Raw genomic sequence first — 26,641 nt, 5'->3', positions numbered from 1 at the left:
TAAATAGTTTATGAAATATGTGATTTACGAAATAAATGATTTATGAAATATACTCTTCAACTTTTTACTTGTTTGGCTTTCTAACTACTTTGACCTGAGAGTTACTATTGAGTCTTATGTGGACGAAACGCGCGTCTGGCGTATAAAATCATAATCCTGGTACCTTTGATAACTTTTTTTTAACCCCTTTTCTTACTTACGCATTAACATAGTAAAATTAAATATTAAAACTATAAATGTTTCAATGACATTAAAATTTATAAGCTTTCTCAATGATTTGGATGACAATTTAAAAAAAACGACAAGCTATGTTTGTATTTTTACTCTACAAATTTAAACATCTTTAATGAATACTTATAGTATGTACACAATTATTACGTTAATAAAACATATACATACAGCTTTGATTATCAATACAATAAAGTCCTGAAGATTAACATTGTGCTGCCATACATGAAAGGTGATTTTATTCTTAGAGACAAAACACGAGTTATTGCCAGTGCAAAGGAGTAAACTCGGTTAGGGCCATATTTGACTCCGAATCTTAAGTCCATTGTTTCAAGATAGAAAATTGATGAAAAGGCATGTAAGTATGTGAAATACAACTATCTTTGTAAGGCGTTTCTTTAAAATGTACATTCTTTCCCATAAGAGGCCATCAACACAATTAAATTTCTTGTTCCGTATTAATCAGCCCTAAAATTATTTCAAAAGACACCTCAATTAGCAGTAACTTGATTAAACGATGATGATATCAGATTGAAGGGACATTGAACATGTGTTATCTAGTGAGTTAATATATATGGCCACTTTAACAATCAATTAAATCACAGTGGCGGATTAAGCACTTGTAAAAAAATATAATCTAAATCGTTCCTCTTTACAATCTTGATGAAGTACCTAATTTTTAACACATAATTCCTTAACTCTGCAAAATGTTCCCCAACAAATATACATATATATTTATATAAATACAGTTAAGAAACACAATTTGCAAATCAATTTTAAGTGGAAATTTAACAACAGCCCAAAAACCTAACTATAAATCACCAACTTATTGCAAATTGTATTAAACGTCTTCAGCAAACAAAACGATGTTGCGCCAATCCATTGAGCGTACTGAAGAATTGTAATAAGTACAAATAGCACTATAAAATGATATCCACGACATTACCTCACCCAGGCATTAAGGCATGAATTATTTGTTATGTACTACATTGAACAACTAATAATCATTGATATGACACAACGCATAAATAAAACATTCATTTGGATGATAATGATATCACATAATGCCATTATTAAGCCATTACATTCTTATTTAAAGTTGATTTGTTTGCAGTAAACATATGTGAATTGTGTGACCTTTTACACTTCATTTAATTAGACTTGTGCAGATCGCAGTATAATTCCTAATGTTGAAACAGTCATAAATAAAAAGAAAAATAAGAGAAACACTCTGTCCAAAACAATCGCAAGAAGTTGCCATTCCTCAATAATGCTGTCTATTTTTTTCTTTTCTTGTAAGTTCTTTTCAATATTTTTAATGATTTGTAATTGTTTTTGTAGTGTTATGATAATATCACTGCTGGCTGATTCATTGTAATTATCGTCCATTCTATGTGCATTTTCAGGATTAAGTTCTTCAACCATAGTGGTTACCAGTCCATTTGGATCCACCTTACCATTGGTTTCTGATTTAGGTGCTCCGTTCTGAAGAAATGCATCGTTACTGTAGGTGAAAACGGGTCCAGTTTGATACTGCGGCTGAAAATAAAATGTATATATGTGTACGTCGTTGCCATGGTCTTTTTTTCGATGTTGTTGTAAAATGAAATATTTGGCTCCTAATTTTATCCTTGAAAACGTCTCAGCAACTGTCAAATTAAAGAACCTTCACTGAAAAGTTGTTCCTTTGACATAATGAGTATTTATCCGGTTGTATGTGCGTGGTTAATTTCGATATGAGCGTCACTGATGAGCCTTATGTAGAGGAAACGCGTGTCTGGCGTACTAAATTATAATCCTGGTACCTTTGATAACTATTTACAACACTGGGTCGATGCCACTGCTGGTGGACGTTTCGTCCCCGAGGGTATCACCAGCCCAGTAGTCAACACTTCGGTGTTGACATGAATATCAATAATGTGGTCATTTTTATAAATTTTCCGTTTACAAAAGTTTGATTTTTTCGAAAAACTAAGGATTTTCTTATCCCAGGCATAGATTACCTTAGTCGTATTTGGCAGAATTTTTTGAATTTTGGATCCTCAATGCTCTTCAACTTTGTACTTGTTTGGCTTTATAAATATTTTGATATGAGCGTCACTGATGAGTCTTATGTAGACGAAACGCGCGTCTGGCGTACTAAATTATAATCCTGGTACCTTTGATAACTAATCATGCATTTCATATTAAATTAATTTATTTCTCTACAAGTAGTTCATTTTACAATTGGTTTAGAATATCAATACGAAAGCAAAATTATTTTCAAACGTATTGTTTCTTCTTTTTCATCTTACAAATTCAATTAGATATTCAAAATACAAAATAAAACACATTTAATATATAATATAACTTTGGCTTTTAAATGTATTTCGAACGGAAAGATTATAAGTAAAACTCATCATAAATATATGATAAAGGACAATATCGCAAATCATATCGAGATTTGTAGATTATCGCTATTTTACATATGACGACGTTGTTAGTTTCATTGACAACGGGCACGTGCACCCTTAGTTTCTAGCGATAATTTTTCATATCATGCTACTGTGCTGAGAAAGGAAATTATCAGTCAGTAAGATCAAAGGAAAATTTCATAAAATAGCGATGAATACATTTATAAGACTTTACTTGCATTTATTCCGATAAAATGACATACTCATGATGCACTTTTTCCAAATGTATGCTTCTGACCACGAGACTCGCCACGAGAAATTGATTTGATTACCCTTCCTAAGCACATGTTATCACTCAATATTTTTTGTTGGGTTAGTTTCGTTTATTCTTTACTTTACTATTTATATTTGTTGAAATGTTTGTCGTCTGTTGCGTTTTTTTTTCTTTGCGTTGTCAGTTTCAGTTTTGAACGAGTCATTGGTAATAACTACTTCTTTTTTACAATATATTGTCGTGCTTCCCAATAACAAATGAACAGTTATACAAACCGAGACGGGGTGAATAGAGCATCTTCTAGCACGGCGGCGAACTGTTGTCATACAAACGAATTTAGCAATATAATCAAAGAAGATAGTCTTAACTATCTGTGGCATCTCTCGTCCGTGTATTCCTTTGTAATGCATGCTAAGCACAATCACTGTCATCAGGCAGGAAAACGACACTAAGAGCATGGAACAAGCAAAATATATACCTGCAAAACAAAATTAACGTCAAATCATTATGCAGATATTAGTAATACAATTACTACACAGAGAAACGACTGAACCGAGATCATCATTTTCATCTATATTGTGCAAATTAAAAAAAAGGACAAGATGGAAAGTGTTTGAAATTTGATGCCACTGTCATACAAGTGTGAGGTTTAGATAGCTCTAAATACAGGTTCAATCCACCATTTTCTACATAAGAAATTGCCTGTACCTAGTCAGTAATATGACAGTTGTTATCCATTTGTTTGATGTGTTTGAGCATATGATTATGCTATTTGATAAGGAACTTTCCTCTTTGAATTTTCATCGAGGTTCAGTATTTTTCTGATTTTACTTTTAAAAACAAACTAAATATATCATACGATGAAAACTTTACTTGCACTGATCGTTGAATACATCATAACAAATAGTGACTTAATATTGAATGTTTACGTGTCATCAGCAACTAGACGGATACCACATGTATGAGAAGAACCATACCGCATATAAGGTCTCAGCATGAAAAATGTGACACAATTCAGGCGATACACCAACGGCGTAATTTATGATAAAACAATTTATAAAAAAACAAGTATTAAAAGACTCCGCATATGACAACAACTGACTTATGACTATTTTATTTATTAACCTTGCGGGATCTTCTTGCTTGTTTTTCTTTAAGGATGAATAATAAGATTTAGAATATTTTAGCATATAAGAGTATTGTAGACTCACCAATATAAGGGAAATTTTCTGACGAAGGAGGCATTGTTTCAGACACGACAAGAAGAAACACTGCCAAAGACAGGAGAACGGTTATTTCTAATGATACTTTCTCGCCAGAATCAGGTGGAAGCATGAACCCAAGACACGCAACTGCTGTTATTAGCATGCAAGGAAATATTAAGCTCATCATGTAAAACAATGGCTTTCGGTCTAAAACAACATAGAATGTCACATCCGGGTATGGTTCTGGACAACATCCATATAGTATAACATTTCGAATGGAAGGTATGCCAACAACAGCCCACTCTACACTCGGAACAAAGGAACTTATGTCACCTGTATCTGACAAATTAATAATATCTACTTCAAATCCATGATAAGCCCATGATCCAAATTTCAGCAGGCAACTTTGAGTATCAAAAGGGAAGAAGGTAACATCAACAGGACACATGCTTGTAATGACGGTTGGAAAATTGTACGATATGTCACCATTACTCGTTACAACTGGTCTGTAATCCTTCAAACCAGCTAACTGGTCCCCAACACTAAGAGGAATCCAATAAAAGATAAAGTTATATAATTATATAATTATAATATGTATGATTTACATTAGTATGATGTTGGAGATTTTTATCGAGAAAATTTGAACTACAAGATTTTACAAATGAATCCTTTGATAATATTAACTGTCAGTCTATATGATGGTCCTCTTACTTTTAAGTTTCAGTCAACACGAAAAAATAGTATCTGTTGGTATTGTTAAGAGTTACAAAGTATTTCTTACCACCAAAAGGTCTGTTCATTTTTAAACTTTTTATATCAGTTTCCCTTGGCTCTGTGTATTACTGAATTAATCGAGGTATTGGTAAGAACATGTGGTATTAAATTTAGTTCATTTGAATTGCAGCATACCCAATAATATGTACAGAGAGTATGAATTGCAATCAGTTTACATGGTTGTCTACAGTACTGAATGTTTTAACTCCTTAAAACTTTCGGAATATATGCAAATGCTAAATATTAATTAACGCTGATTTCTTTAGTTGTATTAACGATCTTTCTTTAAACACTTTAAAATGGGCTGGTAATTTTTTTGACTCCATCCTGGCCTTTTCAGAGAGGAAGGAAACAAAGAGTCAAATATAACTTTTAATTGATAATAATAGCCATAATTACACCACAATTTACCTTAATTGCTCTGTTCATACTGTTTTTCCCTCTTTTGAGAAGGAGGATATTTGATTACAATTTTATTGTCAATTTTATTTGCTTTTAATGTAACTTGTTTCTAAAATTACATGAACAAACCGATGACTATTGCTGTGAACTCGATTATTCACCACAATTGTTTACAAAAAGATTACAGTGATTAAACACAGTTTGGACAGCGGCTATTACATGTAGCTTTAACTTAACATACTTATCGTATAATGTTATATCAGGAACCCATATCCGGTTTACAGGAATTATTATTTTGTCTGTTCCAAATTCAGTAGAATTCCATTTCAAATCACAATCGTGCCAACGCTAAAACCAAAACTTAAAAATTAAAATCTGATTTTTAATCATTTATCTCTATTGTCACTTTACACATAACGTGATAATTGGATAACAGAATTATAATTATTTAGAAAAATTATAACAATTCGAAAAAAGGTAATTATGTAAATGTTTGAACATTTTTCATGAAATAAATAATTAAAACATAACTCCAACAAAATTCGAAACGTAAAGTCCTTATCTAATGGCAAATCTCAAACACATCAAACGAATGAAAAACAACTGTCATATTCCTGTCTGGGTACAAGAATTTCCTTATGTAGAAAATGGTGGATAAAACGTGGTTTTAAAACTAGCTAAACCTGTCTCTTGTATGAAAGTCAAAATGAGTGCAGTATAACTTGAACAAATCTAAGTGCATTTTATTAACTAATGAAATTTTAACACGGACCTTGAAATACTGTCGTTCTAAAATTGGTCTTAAAGTTTTAAATAAAAAGTAACATCTTTCGCAAACGCGTTTAGTCTTTTCTAGAATTATCAGTGAAAGGACGGAACATTAAATTGAAAATTATGGCGAGCAACGGTTATAAAATTGATCAAACTTGCATAAAGTCCACTTCGTGTAATTTATTGGTTACCTTTATCTGCTCCAATCGTGTTCCCCTTTTCTTAAAGGCAATATACCATCATCGAATGCGAATGATGAAAATGACTTTATGTGAAAACATATATGCAATACAACTTCACCGAAAGGACACAATATTGTTACAAAAAAGGAGTGAAAGATACAAGAGGAACATTCAAACTTATAAATCGAAGTAAAGTGACAACGGCATGATATAAAGAAAAAGACACAAACACAAACAATAGTAAACAAAGCACAAAAAAGAAAACTAAAGAGTAAGCAACACGAAACCAACAAAAACTTGATGATCTGAGGTGCTTGAAAGGTTAAATAGATCATGCTGCACATGAATCACCATCGTAGTTCTCATGTTAGTACACACCCGTAAACAAGTCTAATTCGGTAGATCAAGTCAATCTGGAGATCTGTTTACCTTAAATGATGCATTACTTTAATACAAATAATGCAAGGTTCGATGAAACCTAAGATCAGTTTGTTGATAATTTCAAGTCTGTTTAATATGACGATTTAATAGTACTTTGGTCAGTTTTCTATGGCTTTACTTTGAACATTTTCACTCCAATAATATGTGTTAATATTAAAAAATGAGTATTATACTAACTTACCAATCTTATCCAAGCATTGATTTCCAAAATTTGACGTGGTTCATTCTGAAAAAAAAATGAACACTGTGTTTATTTTTTTTTTATTCAAATTGACCGGAGAAATCCAGAATAAAAAACAAATAAAACAACATTTTTAATCTAAAAATTTAATATACACGTGAATTGAGGGACGAAACTACTATTTGCACGGAACAAATAAGACCTTGGGTATTAAATGGGTTCTGATATGGCAATTACTTTCCATATTTTTTTCTGATGTTGGGAAGGAAGTCAATATCTTAGCATAAAATATTACACAGGGAAACTTTGGAGTAATTAACTCCTTCGATTACGAGTCATATCTTGAATATCAAGAACTGTTTGACATAATTGAAGATTTGTACTTTAAACAAATAATTAATTAATAATTACGTGAACATTATTTTATTTGTCAGCAAGTTAAAATGATGTTTTTTAGCAATAAACTTTTCATTAAGATTGTGACGCTGATCATCAAACCTTATACATGCAAACATAGCCAGACAAGGGCAAAAATCATTTTTTTTATATTTGCTCTAATTTTTTTACATGTAACAACTAAATTCATTTTCCAGCATCAACACCCATGTACTAAATAGCCTTTTTTTTTTGAAAAAATCATAATAATAAAAAAAAAGAGGGACGAAACATACCAGAGGGAGATTCAAACTCATAGATAGAAAATAAACTGACAATGCCATGGCTAAAAATAGACAAATGATAGTTCAGAAGGCACAACACAGAAAACCAAAGACAAAGCAACACGAACCCTGCAAAACTGGAGTGATCTAAGGTGCTTCGGAGGGGTAAGCAGATCCTGCTCCACGTGTGGCAAAGAGATGTCAAAACACTACTTTAATACTTGAATAGAAGGTATACTTACTATACTTATAATTGGTTATTTTTACTGCAGTATTTAAACACGATTTAACTAATATAGTTTTATATATTAAAACAGTACTATTCTAAATAAACCTTCAGTTTGAAAAAGAATACCACTGTCCAGTCATTGTGACTTTGACACACATTTCAAATTACTGAATTTTATCTACAGATCTATAAATCAATCTAATTTATTTTTTCATAGTTAAGTGTGACTTTATTACAAAAATTAATTGATTTAATCATTTTAAGCACTTTTTGAATGTGTTTTTTTGGTAATACTATCCATTTTATAGTTTCAAGAACATTAATTTCACATGCCTACAGCAGATAGATTGAAAGATAATTCAAACTACCACGAATTCTACATTGCATAAGATATTGATCGAACAATAAAAAAATGAAAGATCGAAAAGTTGGAGTATTGAGTTTTCCCCCCTTATTAAGGGAAAATATTGTATACACTTGATTTTTTTAACTTCAAAAGCTCTTTTTCTAAGATAATATTTGCTTTAAACAATAATATTTATTTGTGTTCAAAGAAGTCGTTATCACTCAAATGACATCCATCAAGTCTTTGTCGGATTGTCTATAATTGTGCTACAATATTCATCACTCTTGTTTTCGATATTTCGAATAACAAGTGTTGAAGTAGTTCAAATAAAATAGACCAAATCTTGATTAAAAAGCTCACAGTATAACTAAAATATGTTTTTTTTTTGTTTTTTTCTCCAATAAATAAAATTGGGAAAGGAAACTAGAATGTGTCATAGAGGCAATTATCCCACTAGAAATAGAAAACCCTACACCCGGAAGCTGGCTTTATCAGGTTCCTTAATACAAAAAAATGTATACTAGTTCATTGGAAGTGGATGTCAAATCAAACTCAAACTCATATAGATGAACTACAATTAAAATTAAAAACATACAAGACTGACAAAAGCAAGAGGTTTTTTTCCCAAATTTCTATTCAATTGAAAATAACAGGATGCTTGTGAGTTGAAACAACGACACATCGTTTCGGTTAATCAATTTGTGATGGTCACAGTAAAACTCTGTAGTGTTGATTTCAGTCGCTCATCTTCCTAAGTATGATGATCAATAGCTAGTAAATAAGCAAATGCGTCACCCCTCTTTTGCAGTAAAAATCGTTCTAGTTGGTTCCTTTTGTCATTTTACAGTTAATTTACTATTCATTAATAATCGCTAATAAATTATATGACAAGGCGCTTCGGACGCATAGAATTATTAAACGTGTTGTTTTCAATTTTTTTCTCTTTTCAATTTTCTTTTATAACCTGAATGTGCAATTGATACAAACTGAGCTGTGGCTGAATTTTACGACATTTCCACTATAATTGTTCAAGCATATTGATGGTAAAACATTAGTCACTTATGAACAATGCATGGGGTCATTTTATCAATACTTAAGATCATTTACTTAAACAGATCACTTAGTCTCTCTACAGGGAAGTACTTTTAATATCTAACAATTTACAGAATAAGTTGAATAATACGAGACGAGGTTTACAAATTTAAAAAAAGGAATGTGTAGATCTAAAAAAGGGTGAGGTGTATTGGTATTACTATTAACAATAAATGCGAGAATAATGCGTTTACTTTGAGTTTCTTAGTATTTATTTTACAGTCTGTAATCTTTTTATTCTGACAGATAGAAAATGAATCGCCTCGAAAGTTCAACATATTTTTTTCAAAATTATTTAATTGGTGTAAACCAATGTTCACTACTGCTGTCAGAAAGGGATAGAGAACAGGAATATATTTTATGTGAGTGTAGTCATGATATTCGATATATTATTGAAAATAAGGTACTTTAGTCATTCAGGGCCAGTAGTGGTACATATAATTATAAGCACGTTTCTTGTAGTTTTGTTTATTGTGTTCTCCCTTCTAAGGTATCTGTGAGATTATTCCTAAAGTGATTGAATTGTACCTCTGCTTATCTAAAATAACATGAATAAGAACGACAAATCTTTACAGGCGTTCCAATCATGGAAAATTATATGTTTAATATTCTATTTTCAAGTCCTCAAGATCATGTCAAAAGAATGTAATTTCTGCATTATTGAATTTGATAATTGTGAAATGTTGATACAAAACACATGAGACGTTTACTTACAAGATCGATGACTTGTCGAAGAGCCATTCCAACTTTCACTTTTACTGCAGACCCACTATCACATAATGGTCGGACATCTTTATGGTAATTTTCAAACAATGTGTCCATTAAACCAGTGATGTTAACGTCGGCGCAAAATACTGAAAAAAGAACAAATGTCTCAAACATTACACGTAGCTTTGTATGCAAATTACACACCTGTTTTACCAAAATATTTTTATTTTTTATTTCTACATTGTATCTTTGAACCTTGACATATTTATAAAACAAATGGGATAGAAAGTTCAAAAGCAGCAAAGATAAACAAAAAATGAATGAACTAATTTCAGAAAACGTGTTGATAAGCATACTTGCCTTGTTTTAATCATATATCTATACAACGAACGAAAAGTATATAATAGAATGAAGAAAAATCCAATTTAATATCAAAGAGAAATACATTGGTTAAAGCAATTACTTTTGACGTTTCTATTGTTCAAGGAAAATTGCCAGTGTATGAAAAATTTATATCTCTTTACGATTTCAAATTCAGCATAATCAATGTTGTCTTAAACGTTATCTAAAAGGTAAAATAAGGAATCAGCAAATTACTCTGAAAATCTGTTAAATAAAGGCAACAGTAGTATACCGCTGTTCGAAATTCACAAATCGATTGAAAAAAAAAACAAATCCGGGTAACAAACTTAAAATGAGGGAACGCACCAAATATAAGAGGATAACTACGACACAACAGAAACACATCATTAAAATGTAACACACAGATACGAACTACAATATACTAATGGCCATTTTCCTGACTTGGTACCGGACATTTCAAGACAAAAAAGTGGGTTGAACACCTGCTTTTGTGGCATGCTAAACCTCCCGTTTTTATGCGATGTTAAATATAACATTAAAATGATATCATTACACGACAGGACTACAATACAAATCAATGGGAGAACATATAGGACAGAGAACACATGAATAATAGCTAACAAAAGATACCAGGTTTAAATTTTTTAAAATACGCCAGACGTGCGTTTCGTCCACATAAGACAAACCAGCGACGCCCAGATGAAAAAAGACCGAAAGCCAAAAGTATAAGAGCACAGAGGACAAAAAGTTCCAAAAAGTTGTGACCAATACGGCTAGGGTTATTTGCCTGGGATAAGAACATCCTGATTTTTTAGAAAAATTCATACTTTTGCAAACAGTAAATTTTATAAAATGACTATATAATAGATAAACCACACCAGGTGAAAAATGGAGAAAAGCCAAAGACATATCATTTCTGGACCTACAATATTCAGAAAAGCTTATAGCCGAATATCTGAGAGCCAATGATGTATAAGACCTGCACTACTTACAGGGCTATGTTATCGATAAAAGGACCTTCAAAAATAGCCAAATCCATCTGGTGTATTTTTTTCCTGAGGGAGTTGAAGTCTTAGTTTCTTTATAATTCATAAATTTGCAAATGAACAATTTAAGAAAGGTATATAATACTATTAATAATGTAAAAGTATCAAACATTGGTAAAGGGAAACGATGCACTTAAACATATGATCCATTGGAATTGTAGTCGATGATTTTTATACAAAAACGACACACTGCACTTTTGCAGTATTACCAAAGAACCGATTGCTGGAATAATTAGAAAATTATCATGGATTTCAGCCAATTGAGTGGTAAAATTTATGTCTGGCTTGCATTATTTTCCCCCTGAATGTTCTAAAAGTTCCCAAAAGATGTAGTCGAAACTTCAAATTATATAACTACATGACCCAACACGTCTCTAACATATTTAGCGAAATCCTAAACCTAAGCGTATTATCATTTGATCAAAACGATTGCATCAACGATCTTTATTTGGACACAAATTATGAAGTCGATTTTACTCCAATTAACAAAAACAAATACTAAATCTGTTACCTTGACAGATTACATTATATAAAGCTTTATAATGTTGACAGCTATTGTTATATACGTCTTCGTCAGGAAAAGATCGAAACATTCGATCACTTTTTTGTTCTTAAAAAAAAAACGATTTCCTTTTCAGAATGTTTGAAATTATACCTTTAAAAGGCTTTTACGAGTAATTATTATTTAGCAAAACTGACTAACAAATGTTTGCCTGATTACGAACTACAAGCTATAACCGATATTTGTATTGCATTTTTGTCCCTTGGAATCATACATTTTGCAGATATTGAGGAACGGAACAGGATAAGTGATGCTTCATATCAGCCATTCATGTACATTAAGTGTTTTATCAGATTTCCGTATATAACAGTGTCATAGAGATTTTGTGCACAATAAGTCATGTTTATTTGTTTGTTTAATAGATGCAATTGAAAATCATAACAGTTTAACTTATATTGTCATATACATATAATAGGGTATGAGTGTCAATGTGATAACGCTCCATCAAAGTCATAATTTGTAAAAGTAAACCAATATAGGTAAAAACATAGTAACAATTCAAAAATACGTCACTAAGGAATTTAGGTATGAGTTAAAGACATTTTTACAATCTTACGACATCCAGAAGGCACCATTCAATCTTCTGCAATAGACATGTGTCCATACAATGATATATATGTTAACCTGACAATCGTACACACACGAAAGAAGTTGTGAGTTTTGAGTACTTTCATCAAGTTTTTAATTGATACATGTTAGGGGTTTTAATGGTATTTTTTTCACATTTAGACGTGTTTTTTTTTTAATTTTGATTTACCCTTATTTGCTAAAGCGTGCTGTAGGAACCACTCTACTCATTCTATCTGGGCGAAACAATTCTACATAGATTCTAGTTCAAAAAGTTTCCTATCGACACAATTTAAATTTAGCACAAGGGATCGCACACAAAACGAAATTCGGTGCTCCAATTTGGAGTTGATATAATTAATTCTTGCTTAAGTTTAAGAAATCCCATGTGTGGAACTTTGTCTTTTTTTGTCCTTTTAATGGTATACATGATTGTGTAAATAAACTCATCATCGATACCAGGGTTAAATTTATTTACGGCAGACGCGAGATTCGTCTACAAAAGACTCATCAGTGACAAAGTACAAAGTTGAAGAGTATTGATGACCAAAATTCCTAAGAGTTTTGCCAAATGCAGCTAATGTAATCTTTTCTTGAGGTAGAAAAGCCTTAGTATTTAAAAAAATAAAAAGTTTTGAAAACAGTTTATTTATAAATATGACCATATCAATGATAATTCATGTCAGCACAAAAGACTCATCAGTGACGGTCGAATCCAAAAAAGTTTTAAAAGGCCAAATAAAGTACAAATTTGGAGGACCAAAATTCCAAAGTGTTTTGCCAAATACAGCTAAGGTAATCTATTCCTGCGGTAGAAAAGCCTTATTTTCTTCAAAAATTCAAACTTTTGAATTTTTCGAAAAACTAAGGATTTTCTTTTCCAAAGGCATGAATTACCTTAGCCTTATTTGGCACAATTTTGGGGAACTTTGGGTCCTCAAAGCTCTTCAACTCTGATGTTTTTGGTTTTATAACTATTTTGATCTAAGCGTCACTGATGAGTCTTATGTAGACGAAACGCGCGTCTGGTGTAATAAATTATAATTCTGGTACCTTCGATAACTCCTTATACAACTGGGTTGATACCACTGCTGGTGGACGTTTCATCCCCGAGGGTATCACCAGCCCAGTAGTCAACACTTCGGTGTTGACATGAATATTAATTATACGGTCATTCTTATAAATTTCCTGTTTACAATACTTTGAATGTTTCGAAAAACTAAGGATTTTCTTATCCCAGGCATTGATTACCTTTTTTGAAACTTTGGGTCCTCCATGCTCTTCAACTTTGAACTTTTTGGTTTTATAACTATTTTGATCTGAGCGTCACTGTTGAGTCTAATGTAGACGAAACGCGCGTGTGGTGTATTTAATTATAGCTTGGTACCTATTGAAAACAGTTAATTTATAAATATGGCAATATCATTGATTATTCATGACAGCGCAGCAGTGCTGACTAGTGCGCTGGTGATACCCTCGGGGAATTAAGACTCCAGCAACAGAGGCATCGACCTCGTGGTTGTAAATAAACTCATCATAGATACCAGGATTAAATTTGTTATTCACGCCAGTGTGTGTACTCAGTAGCTCATATAATTGCTATGAATTTCTGGTGAAAAAAATAAAAACAACAATAAAGCAATGAACAAATCGTTCTTTTTTGTTTGTTATGTCTAGCATCAGCGTATATAGATAAATAACACAACTATTTAGTTCGGATATCTTTGTAAACATCGTGAAAACTACCATATTAATGAATTTCGTTTTAAATTGTTTTAGTTTTCATGGTGCCGAAGGCTGTATGCTTAATCAGCACCGTGCGACGCAGACCCGGATACAATATGGTCGTGTTTTCATAAATAGCTGAGAAGGCGTTTAAAATATCCATTTAGCTTTACTTTAATATTCTCTAAAGTTACTTCCATGCTCTTGATTTGACCTCTTGCGGTCAATTATGGACACAACTAAACTTAAATGCTTGTGTTCAGAACAATGCACATTGAAATATCAATCAAGTGATCATGATTGAAATTAATTATTTATGGAAGAGTGAAGGCTTTAACCTTACCGAATGCTGCTAACGATGTGGTTAGGGAATATTCAAATATGAAACTGAAAATTCGTAACAAAGGGAAATGTTCAGATACCAAAAATGCATGATTTACAATGACCTATTTCAGCTATAAAAAACAATACAAGAGACAAACAATACCTACTAAACGTTATATATAAAGAGTTTCATAAGGGCAAGGCGTTCAATCCTAAGTTATCACTATTTTACGATTGTTTACCAAATATTGTTTATACTGGTGGGAAAAGTTTTTGGTAATACTGAAATCATGTCACTTGGGTTCATTTCCCTTCATAAAATTAGCTTAACTTGCTGTATTCACTCGGGTGATGATGAGCTTTATACTATTTTTAACAGATTTACCAAAAAAATAAATATAACATTGATTTACTAGTTGATGATAGTATTTCTACATGTTTGTTATATAAGTAAGCATAGTAAGTTGAAATAATAATGAAAAAATATACGTGTTTTTAGGGTGAAATGATCTTGTCCAATCCGTTTTTAATAGTAAAAACTATATTGCTGTTTCCCAGTTTGATCAATTATATTTACAGTAATGAAGATTATAGCAAGATGTTGATGACTGCTGTACCCCTATTTGGCAATTTTTGCCTGCTGTGTATTTTTGTTTTGTTCACATGCAATAGAAATGCAGTAGACATTTAAGCGACTGGCATACAAGTGAGAGGTCTAGCTAGCTATAAACCCAGGTTTAATCCAGCATTTCATGCATGAGAAAATGTCTGTGCCAAGTCAGGAATATGACAGTTATCCATTCGTTTTTGAGCTTTTGATTTTACCATTTGATAAGGTACTTTTCGTTTTAAATTTTCATCAGAGTTGATCTTTTTTTGTGGTTTTAATTTTCTTTCCTCAAGAACTCTGACATAGTTTCAAGATAAATTCATATCCCGTTTGCACAACTCTGAACCTTATGGTAGGCAATAACAAGATGGAGACAAAGTTTTAAAAAAATATAAAGCAGGTGTTATAAAAATCAGAGTTTACATATGCGTGCTTCTAGAGCGTAATGAAAACTATATTAATATTTCCAAGTGGGATCCTTTCAAACTGTAATTAAACTGTTCTCCCTAGAGAACAGTGACATATTTTCAAAGAGACGTTCGTATCTTCTTTGCATGTCTCTGAACCTTATGACAGGCAATATCACTCTGACCAGTCATATATCAAACATGCCTAATTTCCCAGCAAACATTTTACAAAAATGTAGAGAATATTGGAAGCGTGGGATATGAATCGAGCGGCTAGACAAATAAATGTCATGATTATTATACAAACGATGTAGTAAAAATTCATTAAAAATAATCGACTTTGACATTAACTGGTAGGCGTTACCAGAGCTTGACCAAGGAAACTGTTATGATTAATTAATTACTTCATTCTCATTACAAAAATTAAACATATTGAAAATTATAAATTGATGAGTACACAAAGTGGTGGTCTAAGTAAATAGATACGAATGAAAAGTTTTCATTTGATCTTGACTTAATCTTGTTATTTTTAATATGGGTATTTGATTTCGTGAAAATTAAATTGACCTATAAAATATTGTCCTGGACAACGAATTGTTTTGACAACACAAACGTTTGATGCCCATAATAAAGTCGTTTTCCCCCAAAGCCAGATTAACAATTCTTTTTTGGATGAGATCTTCGATAAAGACAAATAAATGAACACGGTTAAGATTTTTTTTTCTGTTTTGCTATATAGTCGCCGTAGAAAATCTGCGTCGTTTGGACAATTCAATTTGAAAGCTATAGCCCTGTTAGTTAGAATGTCCTATGAATTTTCTAATTATATCGTAAATTCGTCGACACAAAAGAGCAAATGTGCAACGTCAAGAGCTAATTTTGTTATGTTTTCACTAACGAAGAAATAATTTTTAAGGAAATTATTAAGGGTTACTATCAAGAACCATTTAAAATCATAAGTCTACGGAAAACATATTTTACACCTTAAAGAAAAATAAACGTGTCGGTAGTCCCTGAAACACTAAATGCACCTTTCGTGGTTTTCTTTATCTTAGATTTTCATTTCCAGGAATCAAATCTTTGCTTGATCAAATTAAAAGTGTGACCAGATTACTAATTAGGTCTTTCCACTTTTCTGAGGAAAGACCTATATATAATTGTTTTTCTTCTGATTATTTTTTTTTTCTTAATTTTTTCTTTCACCTAATTTTGTTCTTGCGATAAATATTTGTTTCGCAATATGTCGCTTAGATATTTGATATATGATATCGAACAGTTTATGCGCCTTTGAAATTTACCCTGCGTAACCGAATACTTTTCTTTGTAGGAGTTTATTCCTTCTGTCCACTACTCCTTCGCAACCGTAAAATATTACGGCAAAATTTTATAAAATTGCTCCTTATATCATGATTTGTCGTATTATGACCAAAGCGATATGAAGACTCCATATGAGAGTTATTTCCCCTTTTGCATTTGATAAAAGTGATATGCATTTCTATCTTGTAAACCATAAGTGATAGAGGCCTAGGATCTTTCGATTTGAGGTCCTTGATCCACAAAAATGAAAATTAGGTCAGAGGTCAAGTTCTAAATTCTGATTTTGGCTTATTTTCACTTATATCCAAAAACTGTATAACATATCGACAAATTATTTTTACTTAATTTATAGTTGCGACATGTTGTAGCACGTAATTTTCGATTGCAAGGGTACGTTGAACGTAAAAGGGAGTTTTCTCCCTTCTTTTATTTAAACATATGCGTTTGGTAATATAACTCAGAAACCAAATATAATTAAGATCTATGGTCTTGCAAATAGTATCGGAAGTAACATTTTTCAGACTGAAAACAAATGATCTCCTCCCTTATTTGAAAATATATTGAAAAGAACCATATATTTTTGGAATCAGTGTACAATACGCTATCATTTGACGATTGAAATGACATTTCAAACCTAATTTTACTTCTTTCATATTTGAATACATGTTTTTTGGTGGAAAGACCTTAAATTGTTCTCTGAACAATTGGTTTTTAATTGATTTATATTATTCTTTATTTTAATATCCCTAATTCATGTTTTATCCTAGTACGAAGTGATAAAACGGTGTCTACTTATCTAAATTGAAATTAAAAAAACAGGATTGATAAAAGTTGTGCTGTTAAGGGATTTGCGATCAGTAGGAGCCTGTTAATCAGTGCCTGTACCAAGTCAGGTATATGTGAGTTGTTATCCATGTTTGATGTGTTTGAACTATTGTTTTTGTCATTTGATTAGGGACATTCCGTTTTGAATTTTCCACGGAGTTTAGTATTTTAATGATTTTACTTTTTGTCTGAGGGAGTTGAAACCTGAATTCCTTTATAAATATTTTTACCAAAGAAAATTTATATATAAGTAATTTCTTTTCAAATAGTTATCAAAGGTACCAGGATTATAATTTAGTACGCCAGACGCGCGTTTCGTCTAAATCAGACTCATCAGTGACGCTCATATCAAAATATTTATAAAGCCAAACAAGAACAAAGTTGAAGAGCATTAATTCCAAAATTCCAAAAAGTGGTGCCAAATACGGCTAAGGTAATCTATGCCTGGGATAAGAAAATCCTTAGTTTTTCGTAAAATTTAAAGTTTTGTAAACAGGAAATTTATAAAAATGACCACATTATTGATATTCATGTCAACACCGAAATGTTGACTACTGGACTGTCGATACCCTCAAAGACAGTAGTTACAATGTAGTGCATGTGACTTAGTGTTTAATTTAACCTCAATAAGTCATATTGCGCTCCAATGTCTAACCAGCCCATCCTTACCCCAACCGACTCGTTTGTATAATTTCTTGATTTTAGCAAAACGGATATTTGTCAAATGCAGCAACAAAAAAGAAAATGTTTACTTTGGACGCAATATATACGCAGCAAGATAAACTTTGTTTCTTTTATGACAATTTTATTTAACCACAACGATTCGCTAAAAAAAAATTTCAGGTCGAGTTATGAATTCAAAACGAGTAAAACAAAAAAAAAATGGAACCTTTAAACTAGAAAAAGACCAACGCACAAAAGCGTGTGGAAAACGTTCTTATTCTACTTTAAACATTGTTTATGTCATTACCGCTAGAATGACCCTAATGTTTATCTTGCAGACAAAAGTCATACAAAGCAGATACACAGTTAATGTGTATCGAGTTTATATTGTCAGCTATGTAATGGTTGGTTTACTATTCATAGAACACTTCAAGAAAAGCGCGTATTACTAACTACATGGAACATCATGCTCAAGTGACTGATAATTCAAATGAATAAAGTCATGCATTTATGCATCTAAAAAAACTAACTAAAGTTTGTACGATGATCTGTTGGTACAAAAAGAAACAATTTTGTTGTCGTATTTGCTAGATTCAAATTATTCCTTTCATACATATGAAATTATTAGCAATTACGCAACTATTAGAAATTAGAAAATATCTCTATGATGATTCAATTGTTAAGTCTAAAAGCGGACTGAGTAGATCAAATAAAACTTTCAGTAGTTCAATAAGTGTTTACAGGGATATTCGTGCTGCCAGCCGTTAAAAAGTGGAATCGTTTTCTTTTCTGCAGATATAGAAACAATTTGCGTACAACAAAGATACTCTTCATAATGCTACAAACTATAATTTTCTTACCTGATTATTAAATTACAATGATTTTCATACGTAAAGTAGTTGAATGATTTTATAAAGAATAGTATTGATTTGGCTGACATTGTGATATCCATGCAAACAAAACACGTTACAGGTACATATCTTCCAAATATGTATTATCTTTCCATGACACTCGTCCAAAAGTATACAGTTTTGATTTGTTTACCCGTTTTCCAAAGAAAAGCTGATGTGATTTAACAGATAACGAAAAGGTGTCCACAAAGTAAGAAGAATTCAACGAATCATGAAAGAAGTTAAACAATACAATGACAACAATAAAAAAAATCATAGATCCACTATCACAAAATCTGTTCATAGGAGACGTTAAACTAAATATATTATAAACAAACAGGTGTAAACACCTCACGATAAAACATGGCTAGAAAATTATATGTAATTATTAATTGTCGTGTTTTGATAAAGTGTTGCTCAATTGGTATATACGATTTAGTAAGTTTGACAAACACCTCTGTATAACAGGTATGAAAAGACAATGTCATGTTTCGTAAAATGGTTTTTAAGTTATATTCAAATGAACATTGGCTTGTCCAAAACAAAGCAATCGCGTATTGAGTATTTTAAATATTAATTGACTGAGGAATAGGAATACAATGTATGTCTTCTTCAGACCAGCAGTAAAATCCTTGCCAAAGTTCAGAACTCTTTGCCTGTCCTGGATATAAATGTTCACAGTAACTTCAGATCAGAAAGGAACGTTATATCATATTGCTTGTTTAGAAAAAAAAAGTAACTATCTGCTTGATAAATAACCCTGGCAACAACTCTTTCAGAGGTCCAAAAGTGGGCTGTTGCGATTGTCCAAATTTCGGTTCCTATCTAGTATAATTGTTTTCTGGTGGCAGTTAACTTTTCCGCCCTTGATCCTTGACGTCTACCCCTGCAGAACCAACAGTGTACCTATTGTATTGATTTTTTTTTATAGTTTCTTATTTTCAATTTTCATGAAATAATTGCCACTGGACGTTAGGCAAGCAACAATCAATCAATGTTAGCAATGCCATTGGATATTTTGGTTAGATGTATGTAAACGCTGTCGTCAATTATGATTATACAATTGTGAAGTTAAGACAATAACCTATAAGGATACCAATTTTACTGTACCAGGTGCTAAGGACGCATGAAATTTATAAAAGTATAATTTGCATTTGTACATTGTATTGTAAAGCTTAAATCAGATGAAATGAGAGTACAGATGTAAGATTTCCTGTTTCAAAATTATACATAAACCTACAAAATGAATGTTTTCATGGAAAAATTGAATTACGATTGAAGTTCAAGGTTATATCAAGAGTATGACACATTTTCATAATACAAAATAGTCAGAAATATAAAAGTAAAGATCACAAATTAAAAAAGCTTTGTGGGTATTTATGTAAGATGGAATTTTTTTACTTGCATTTACTAATGAAACTTCATATTCAATGTCTTGTTGTTATACTTTTGTTATTTATGACAGTGACATCTGATACACGCAGTTGCTGTAGAAAAACTTACAATCATTTTTTTATGTTTATTTAAGAAAAGCAATAAGGCCAGTGACCATGAAACTCATTTCTTGTGTATGTACAATCACAAGAATACACATGTAAGAATGAAGGTATATGCTTATTATTTTGTCACTTTGAAGGACGTGTTTCATGAACAGCAGTGCATATACATGTATATCTGAATATGTGAAGCTAGTTTCAGAGAGACGAAAGATACCAGATGGAAATTCAAACTCATAAATCGAAAATGAATGGCTATAAAAAGAAAAGGTACATCAGATAAACACTGTACACAAAGACAACATAGAAAACTAAAGACTGAGAAAAACCAAAACTGGGGTTAATGTCAGGTGCTCCAGAAGGGTAAGCAGATCCTGCTCCACATGTAACATGTTTCACTCTGTCGTGGTACAAGTAATAAATATTTGTGGGTATAAAACATATACCAAATTATTATATTTCACGTTTGAGATTCAAAACACTTTGATGTTTCAGGGTTGTTATTATATATGCATTAAATGTAACGTATCATACTGTAATTATATGTTATAGTATTATTTTTACAATTGTAACAACCATGTATTTATATTAAGCATATATAAATAAAAATAAAATACTTACCTTTGGTCAATAGTAAGACATGGTAGAGTATTAATGATTTCATTTCCAGTGTTCTCTTTAATCAAATGCTCAGGAATAGTGAAACCAGTTTAATCAAGTAAATAATTAACAAATGAATCTCAACAAATACTTTGGATGGCTGTCAAGTGGAAATCCTCTTAGTCTGGTTAATTCTATTATATTACTCTCCTTTAAATTCCATTTAATTCCGTATACATAATATAAATACTTATCAATAATAAGATAGTTACATACACGTCCAGTCCATACAAATGCACTTTTTATGTCAGTTCAAATATTGAACATCTTGTCTGTTTCTTTTAAAAAAAAGACTTAATATTGCTTCGAAAATAAGTTACTAACCGATTCCTTATTATTCTACAGTTGTTTATACAGGATATTACAGAGTTACTTGTTAATTAATGATAATGTAAACACCAATAAAATGTCGATTTCAGAATTTTACAGAACCAACCAGATTAGTCATCAAATATTTAAACTGATGTTGTGGTATATCATAGCCGTTAACTGTTATTGATAATGTAATCAGACTATAATGTGTCCCATTAGCGTGATATGAGAATGGAAAATAAGTTTACAATATTCCCCAAGAAGTATTAAAACTTTTGATTTCTGAAACATATTTAATGTGATTGTATTTAATGATAACAATGAAATATATAAGAGAGACGGTCCCCATCTTTGATTCCTATTTCATAAAGTTTACTTATATATATATTAATATGAATACTATGCACTCGTCTTTTATTAAAATCCATACGTACGTTGACCTTTTAATTTTTGGGGAGTTTAATTTGTGGTGCTTGTTTGTAGTTAATTAACATATATCCAAAATCTAATTCTTCATCATTGAAATATCAAAAGCAATTCGTGTGGAAGACGTAAAATAGAAACCCGTAAAATAGAATCATCAAATTAGCTTTTTCACATCATGCATTCGCATTTTTGTTGAAAATTTCTTCCCTTGATTTGGTACTTTCTTTAATATTTTAAACCAAAATTCTTATTGTGTTTCTGTTGTGTCGTAGTTTTCTTATATTTGATGTTTTTCCCTTAATTTTAGTTTGAAACCCAGATTTGTTTTAGAATGAAAGTCAAAACAGTGTGGCTGTGGCCATTGATTGACACATTAAATTCATCCATTGACTGGGACAATTTAGGTGAACGTTTGTATGTAACGACCACTGCTCACTATGTACTTTTTAAAGACACTTAAACTATGGGGTCACCAAAGGTTCTCAACACCTTAATAAAGTAATTCGAAAAATTAATCAGAAATAACACGATGTTTTGATTTTTATCAATTATACAAATCAAAACATAAAGGTTATTCCTGATTAATTTTTCGAATTATTTTATAATTAAAGGCGTTAAGAAACCTTTGGTGACCCCACAGTTTAAATGTCTATCGTAGGTACGTCGTGAACAGTGGTCGTTACAGACAAACGTTCACGTAAATTGTCCCAGTCAACGGATGAATTTAATGTGTCAATCAATGGCCACAGCCACACTGTTTTGAATTTCATTCTATTTTCAATCGATTTATTAATTTCGAATAGCGATATTCTAATATTGCTTTTATTTACAAAAAGAATAAAAAACGAAATAATTATATGTCATTTATTCATAGATAAAATTGAACATCATTTGAAGTATTCTTAAACATTTGCATATAGTTTTTTTACCATAATCATCTAATATTCTTAATTAAAACTTAATTTGATTAACTTTTTTGTTTAACTTATAATATTATTGATGATGGAGAATGGCCATAGGTACACGGTTTTGTTCACATGAATCCATAACAACTCTGATTATGACTGTATGAGGGAAATTATGATATAATAATTAAAAATCATTTCAAAAGATTGATATCTATCTAAATATGTCAGATGTGAAATTTGTTTTTAATTAATGGAACGGTTTATTTATTTGGACACTAAAATACATAGAAAAGACATTATCGAATGATAATCAATGTATCCGGTAATTGAATAGCAACGAACAAATACTATTCAGGTGTCAGTTGTAATCTATTTACGTTGAGGAGATACTTCAAAAACTCCTTTTCGTCAGTTTAAAAAAGGATGATCAATGTCGGGACGAGTTTGGACACCCTAGAAACAGGACCAACAAACAATGTGATTGCAAGGATGTTTTTTTAATGGTTTTATGTACAGTTCTTTTTTTTTTTTGGGGTGTTTCTACTATTTTCTAATACATTTCATTGGAGAAAAATTCATTGGTTTGTAAATTGTTTTATTAATTGTTATAGTCCCTAGACTTACCTTTATTTCATTGATAGTGAGTTCCGTTATATCCTATTATCGTGTTTTCATTTTTTTCATTATTTTAATATGCTTGTGTTTTCAGAGGAAAATACACAAATCTACCCGAGACGGAGATACATTATTCAATTTCAACAGATTTTTGCAGTTGTATAATGCTTAATTTTATTCTCATGAAATCGGTATATTTCTACATGTACCGTAGAAAGTTGTAAATATTTTAATACATCTTTCAACGATCTGCCCTTAAAATCAAATTCCCTTAATGAAACATTTTAAGATATAACTAAATGTAAAATATGACGAAGTAAAGGAACATTTAATGGGATTATGCTGGTTTTTGCTGACACAATTCTCAATAAGTATTCTTGTAATTGTTATAAAATACATCATATAACATAATTACAAACCTAATCTTGACATATATCTAATTTTTCGAAATTTACCTGTGACGTCACTTTTGTGGCGTTGATATATTCATTGTGACGGACAGTTCGTGGTTCTTGTGTGCTGTCCTAGGTTGTTTTACGTGTTCGTTTATATTCTGTGGTAAGCATGTGGAAATGTGCCTTTGTATAATTGTTTATTTGTGTATTTCTCTGTTCTGCATGTTTTTGCATTTATTTTTACCGTATTCATGTCATGTAATGTTGTCATTTTAGTGGTATATCTAACATTGCCATAAAAGCGCGAGGTTTGGCTATCCACAAAACCAGGTTCAACCTACCATTTTTTTTAAATGTCCTGTACCAAGTCAGAAAATGGCAGTTGTTATCTTATAGTTCGTTTATGTGTGTGTTGCATTGTCGTTTGTTTTTGTTGCACTCTAGTGTTTCGGTTGTTTAGTTGTTTTCCTCTCATAGCTGATGTGTTTCCCTCAGTTTTAGTTTTGTAAACCGGATTTGTTTTCTCTCAATCGATTTATTACTTTGAACAGCGGTATACTTCTGTTACCTCTATTTTGTTATCGCAGATGGAAATAACACAAAATGATACACACTAAACCCTACTTACCTCAATGATAGATGTGTCAAAATTGACGTTGTACAATTAAAGATATTTTACAAATTGCAAATAAAAATCTGTATAAAAAACAGCACAAAACATATTTAGTCTTGTTTTCGATAGCGAATCGATGTAAACCCAATCGAAGAGCAAGCCGCGACCATTTAGTATTGTAGGAACACAAGTTTGACAAGGAGAACAGTAGCTTAAATGATTTGCTAAGATCTAGGAAGTTTATATCACTGTTAATAAATATGGGTTGACAATACCAGAACTTAAAATAAGAAGATGCAGAGTAACAAGGATAAAACAAAATAAACTTGATCAAATATATCATTTGAAAAAAATAGTTCAGCATTTATAAAATTTCGATAAGGTAAACAATTATTTGAATAAAATTACTCTCAAACTTTACCAAGAAGGGACAAAAGTTACCAGAGGACCACATAGATTGAAAAAAACTGACAACGCCATGGCTAAAAATAAAAAGACAAACACACAATTAATAGTACAGAAGACACAACATAGAAAACTAAAGACTAAGCAACACGAACCCCACCAAAAACTGGGGGTGATACCAGGTGATCCGGAAGGGTAAGCAGATCCTGCTCCACATGTGGCACCCGTCGTATGCTTATTTTTCCACAAATCCGGCAAATAGTCTAATTTGGTAGGTCACATTCGTGAAAAGGGGAGGGTATTGAAGTAACGACATAAGGAAAATATCCGATATCATCTGTGAAACGGTTATTCCATAACGGTCAAACAACTCGTGAAGGCGTCCGTAAAATTTTAATATTGTGAAAAAAAGGACTTTGCATATTATTTTTAATGATATTGATATTGATTTTGTGATCAGAAAAAAATTAAAACAACACTTAATATCATTGTTATACACTTATACACATTTATAATCCGTATTTTCACTAAATCAATTGGCTGTTGGATGTGTACTGAATTTATTTTTGTCTAAAATACATGTTTTCATCAGTTGTTATTGACTTTCAACATTCTGTCAGTAACTGTAAATAATCTAGATCTGTACTTTGTGTCATTTTTGTTGTGAGGTATTTGTTAATTCTCTTATGAGTTCAGTCCTTTTCAACGGATTTTTATTAGTTGTTTTCATGTTTTGCCATTACAATCTCCATGTAAGGTGTGGGTTGTTGCCTTCAAATATGTTTTATCCCGCCATATTCTTTATGCGTGTGTCTCAAGTCAGGAGCTTGTGATTCAGTGATTGTCGTTGGTTCCTGTATATGATATTTGTTTTTCGAAAATTGTTATGTTATACATTAGGCTGTTAGTTTTTTTCAAATGAAATACATGTATTTCATCTTATTTTATGTCGGGGCCTTTTAAAGCTGACTGTACGGTACTTGGTTTTCTCATTATTGAAGGTAGCGCGGTTGTCTGTAGTTGCTTATTTTTAATTTATTTGAAATTTGGTGGATATTTGCATAACTTTGCAATCATGCTAAATTTCCTTTTTCCTATACGACTTTTCCCAAGTTTGCTACTTGTGCATCATATCTATTCCTTAACTGTTATCAATCCTAGTTAATGGCTTCATTTCATTTATTGTTGCTTAAATAACAAAACGTTTCATGTTTTGACTTACATCTAGGTAATTTATGATAGTGCAAATTAAAGGAAGATATTATTTTTTTTCTATTTAGCTTATATGTTATTCAAGGTCTTGTGTATCCCTTCGTGATTGGCTTTATGGAATGTTAATGTTAACAAAGAAGGTCTCGTGTGAAGAGTTATAAAAAAGAAGATGTGGTATGATTGCCAATGAGACAGCTATCGTGTGAAGAGTTAGCTTATTCGCAATCATATCACAGCTTTTTTTATAATAATGAACCAGGAGCTTTAATAGTAAGTATAAAGGCAATCACCTTGAACGTTTTTATCATTATTGTTTTTTAGCTATCTGTGTCACAAATGACCACGAAAAAATGTAAACATAGTCACCAAATCTAGTCCGCTTTATCTCAAAAGTGATAATTGGCTACACTCATCA

At 31.4% G+C, this 26,641-nt stretch overlaps 1 protein-coding gene across 1 annotated transcript; it reads right to left on the bottom strand.

The window, feature by feature from the left end:
• Window positions 1-306: 306 nt before the first annotated feature.
• Window positions 307-21,728, bottom strand: LOC143073254 (neuronal acetylcholine receptor subunit alpha-9-like). The gene is made up of 7 exons (XM_076248663.1): window positions 21,302-21,728; window positions 9,892-10,031; window positions 6,852-6,896; window positions 5,518-5,624; window positions 4,107-4,642; window positions 3,171-3,373; window positions 307-1,767 (listed from the first exon to the last, which is right to left on the bottom strand). Exons 1-7 carry the CDS (start codon window positions 21,342-21,344, stop codon window positions 1,384-1,386), a joined length of 1,458 nt encoding a protein of 485 aa, XP_076104778.1. The 5' UTR covers window positions 21,345-21,728; the 3' UTR covers window positions 307-1,383.
• Window positions 21,729-26,641: the final 4,913 nt, after the last annotated feature.

Source organism: Mytilus galloprovincialis, chromosome 4 (assembly GCF_965363235.1).
Source record: "Mytilus galloprovincialis chromosome 4, xbMytGall1.hap1.1, whole genome shotgun sequence".
NCBI lineage: Eukaryota > Metazoa > Mollusca > Bivalvia > Mytilida > Mytilidae > Mytilus > Mytilus galloprovincialis.
This window is presented reverse-complemented; position numbering and strand designations above follow the sequence as displayed.

Coding starts and splice junctions, on each gene's coding strand:
- LOC143073254 (XM_076248663.1), bottom strand. CDS start 21,344: ATGAAATCATTAATACTCTACCATGTCTTACTATTGACCAAAG. Junction 10,032..21,301: donor TGTCTTACTATTGACCAAAG/GTAAGTATTTTA, acceptor TTCTTTTTTCAG/TATTTTGCGCCGACGTTAAC. Junction 6,897..9,891: donor TTCGACAAGTCATCGATCTT/GTAAGTAAACGT, acceptor TTTTTTTTTCAG/AATGAACCACGTCAAATTTT.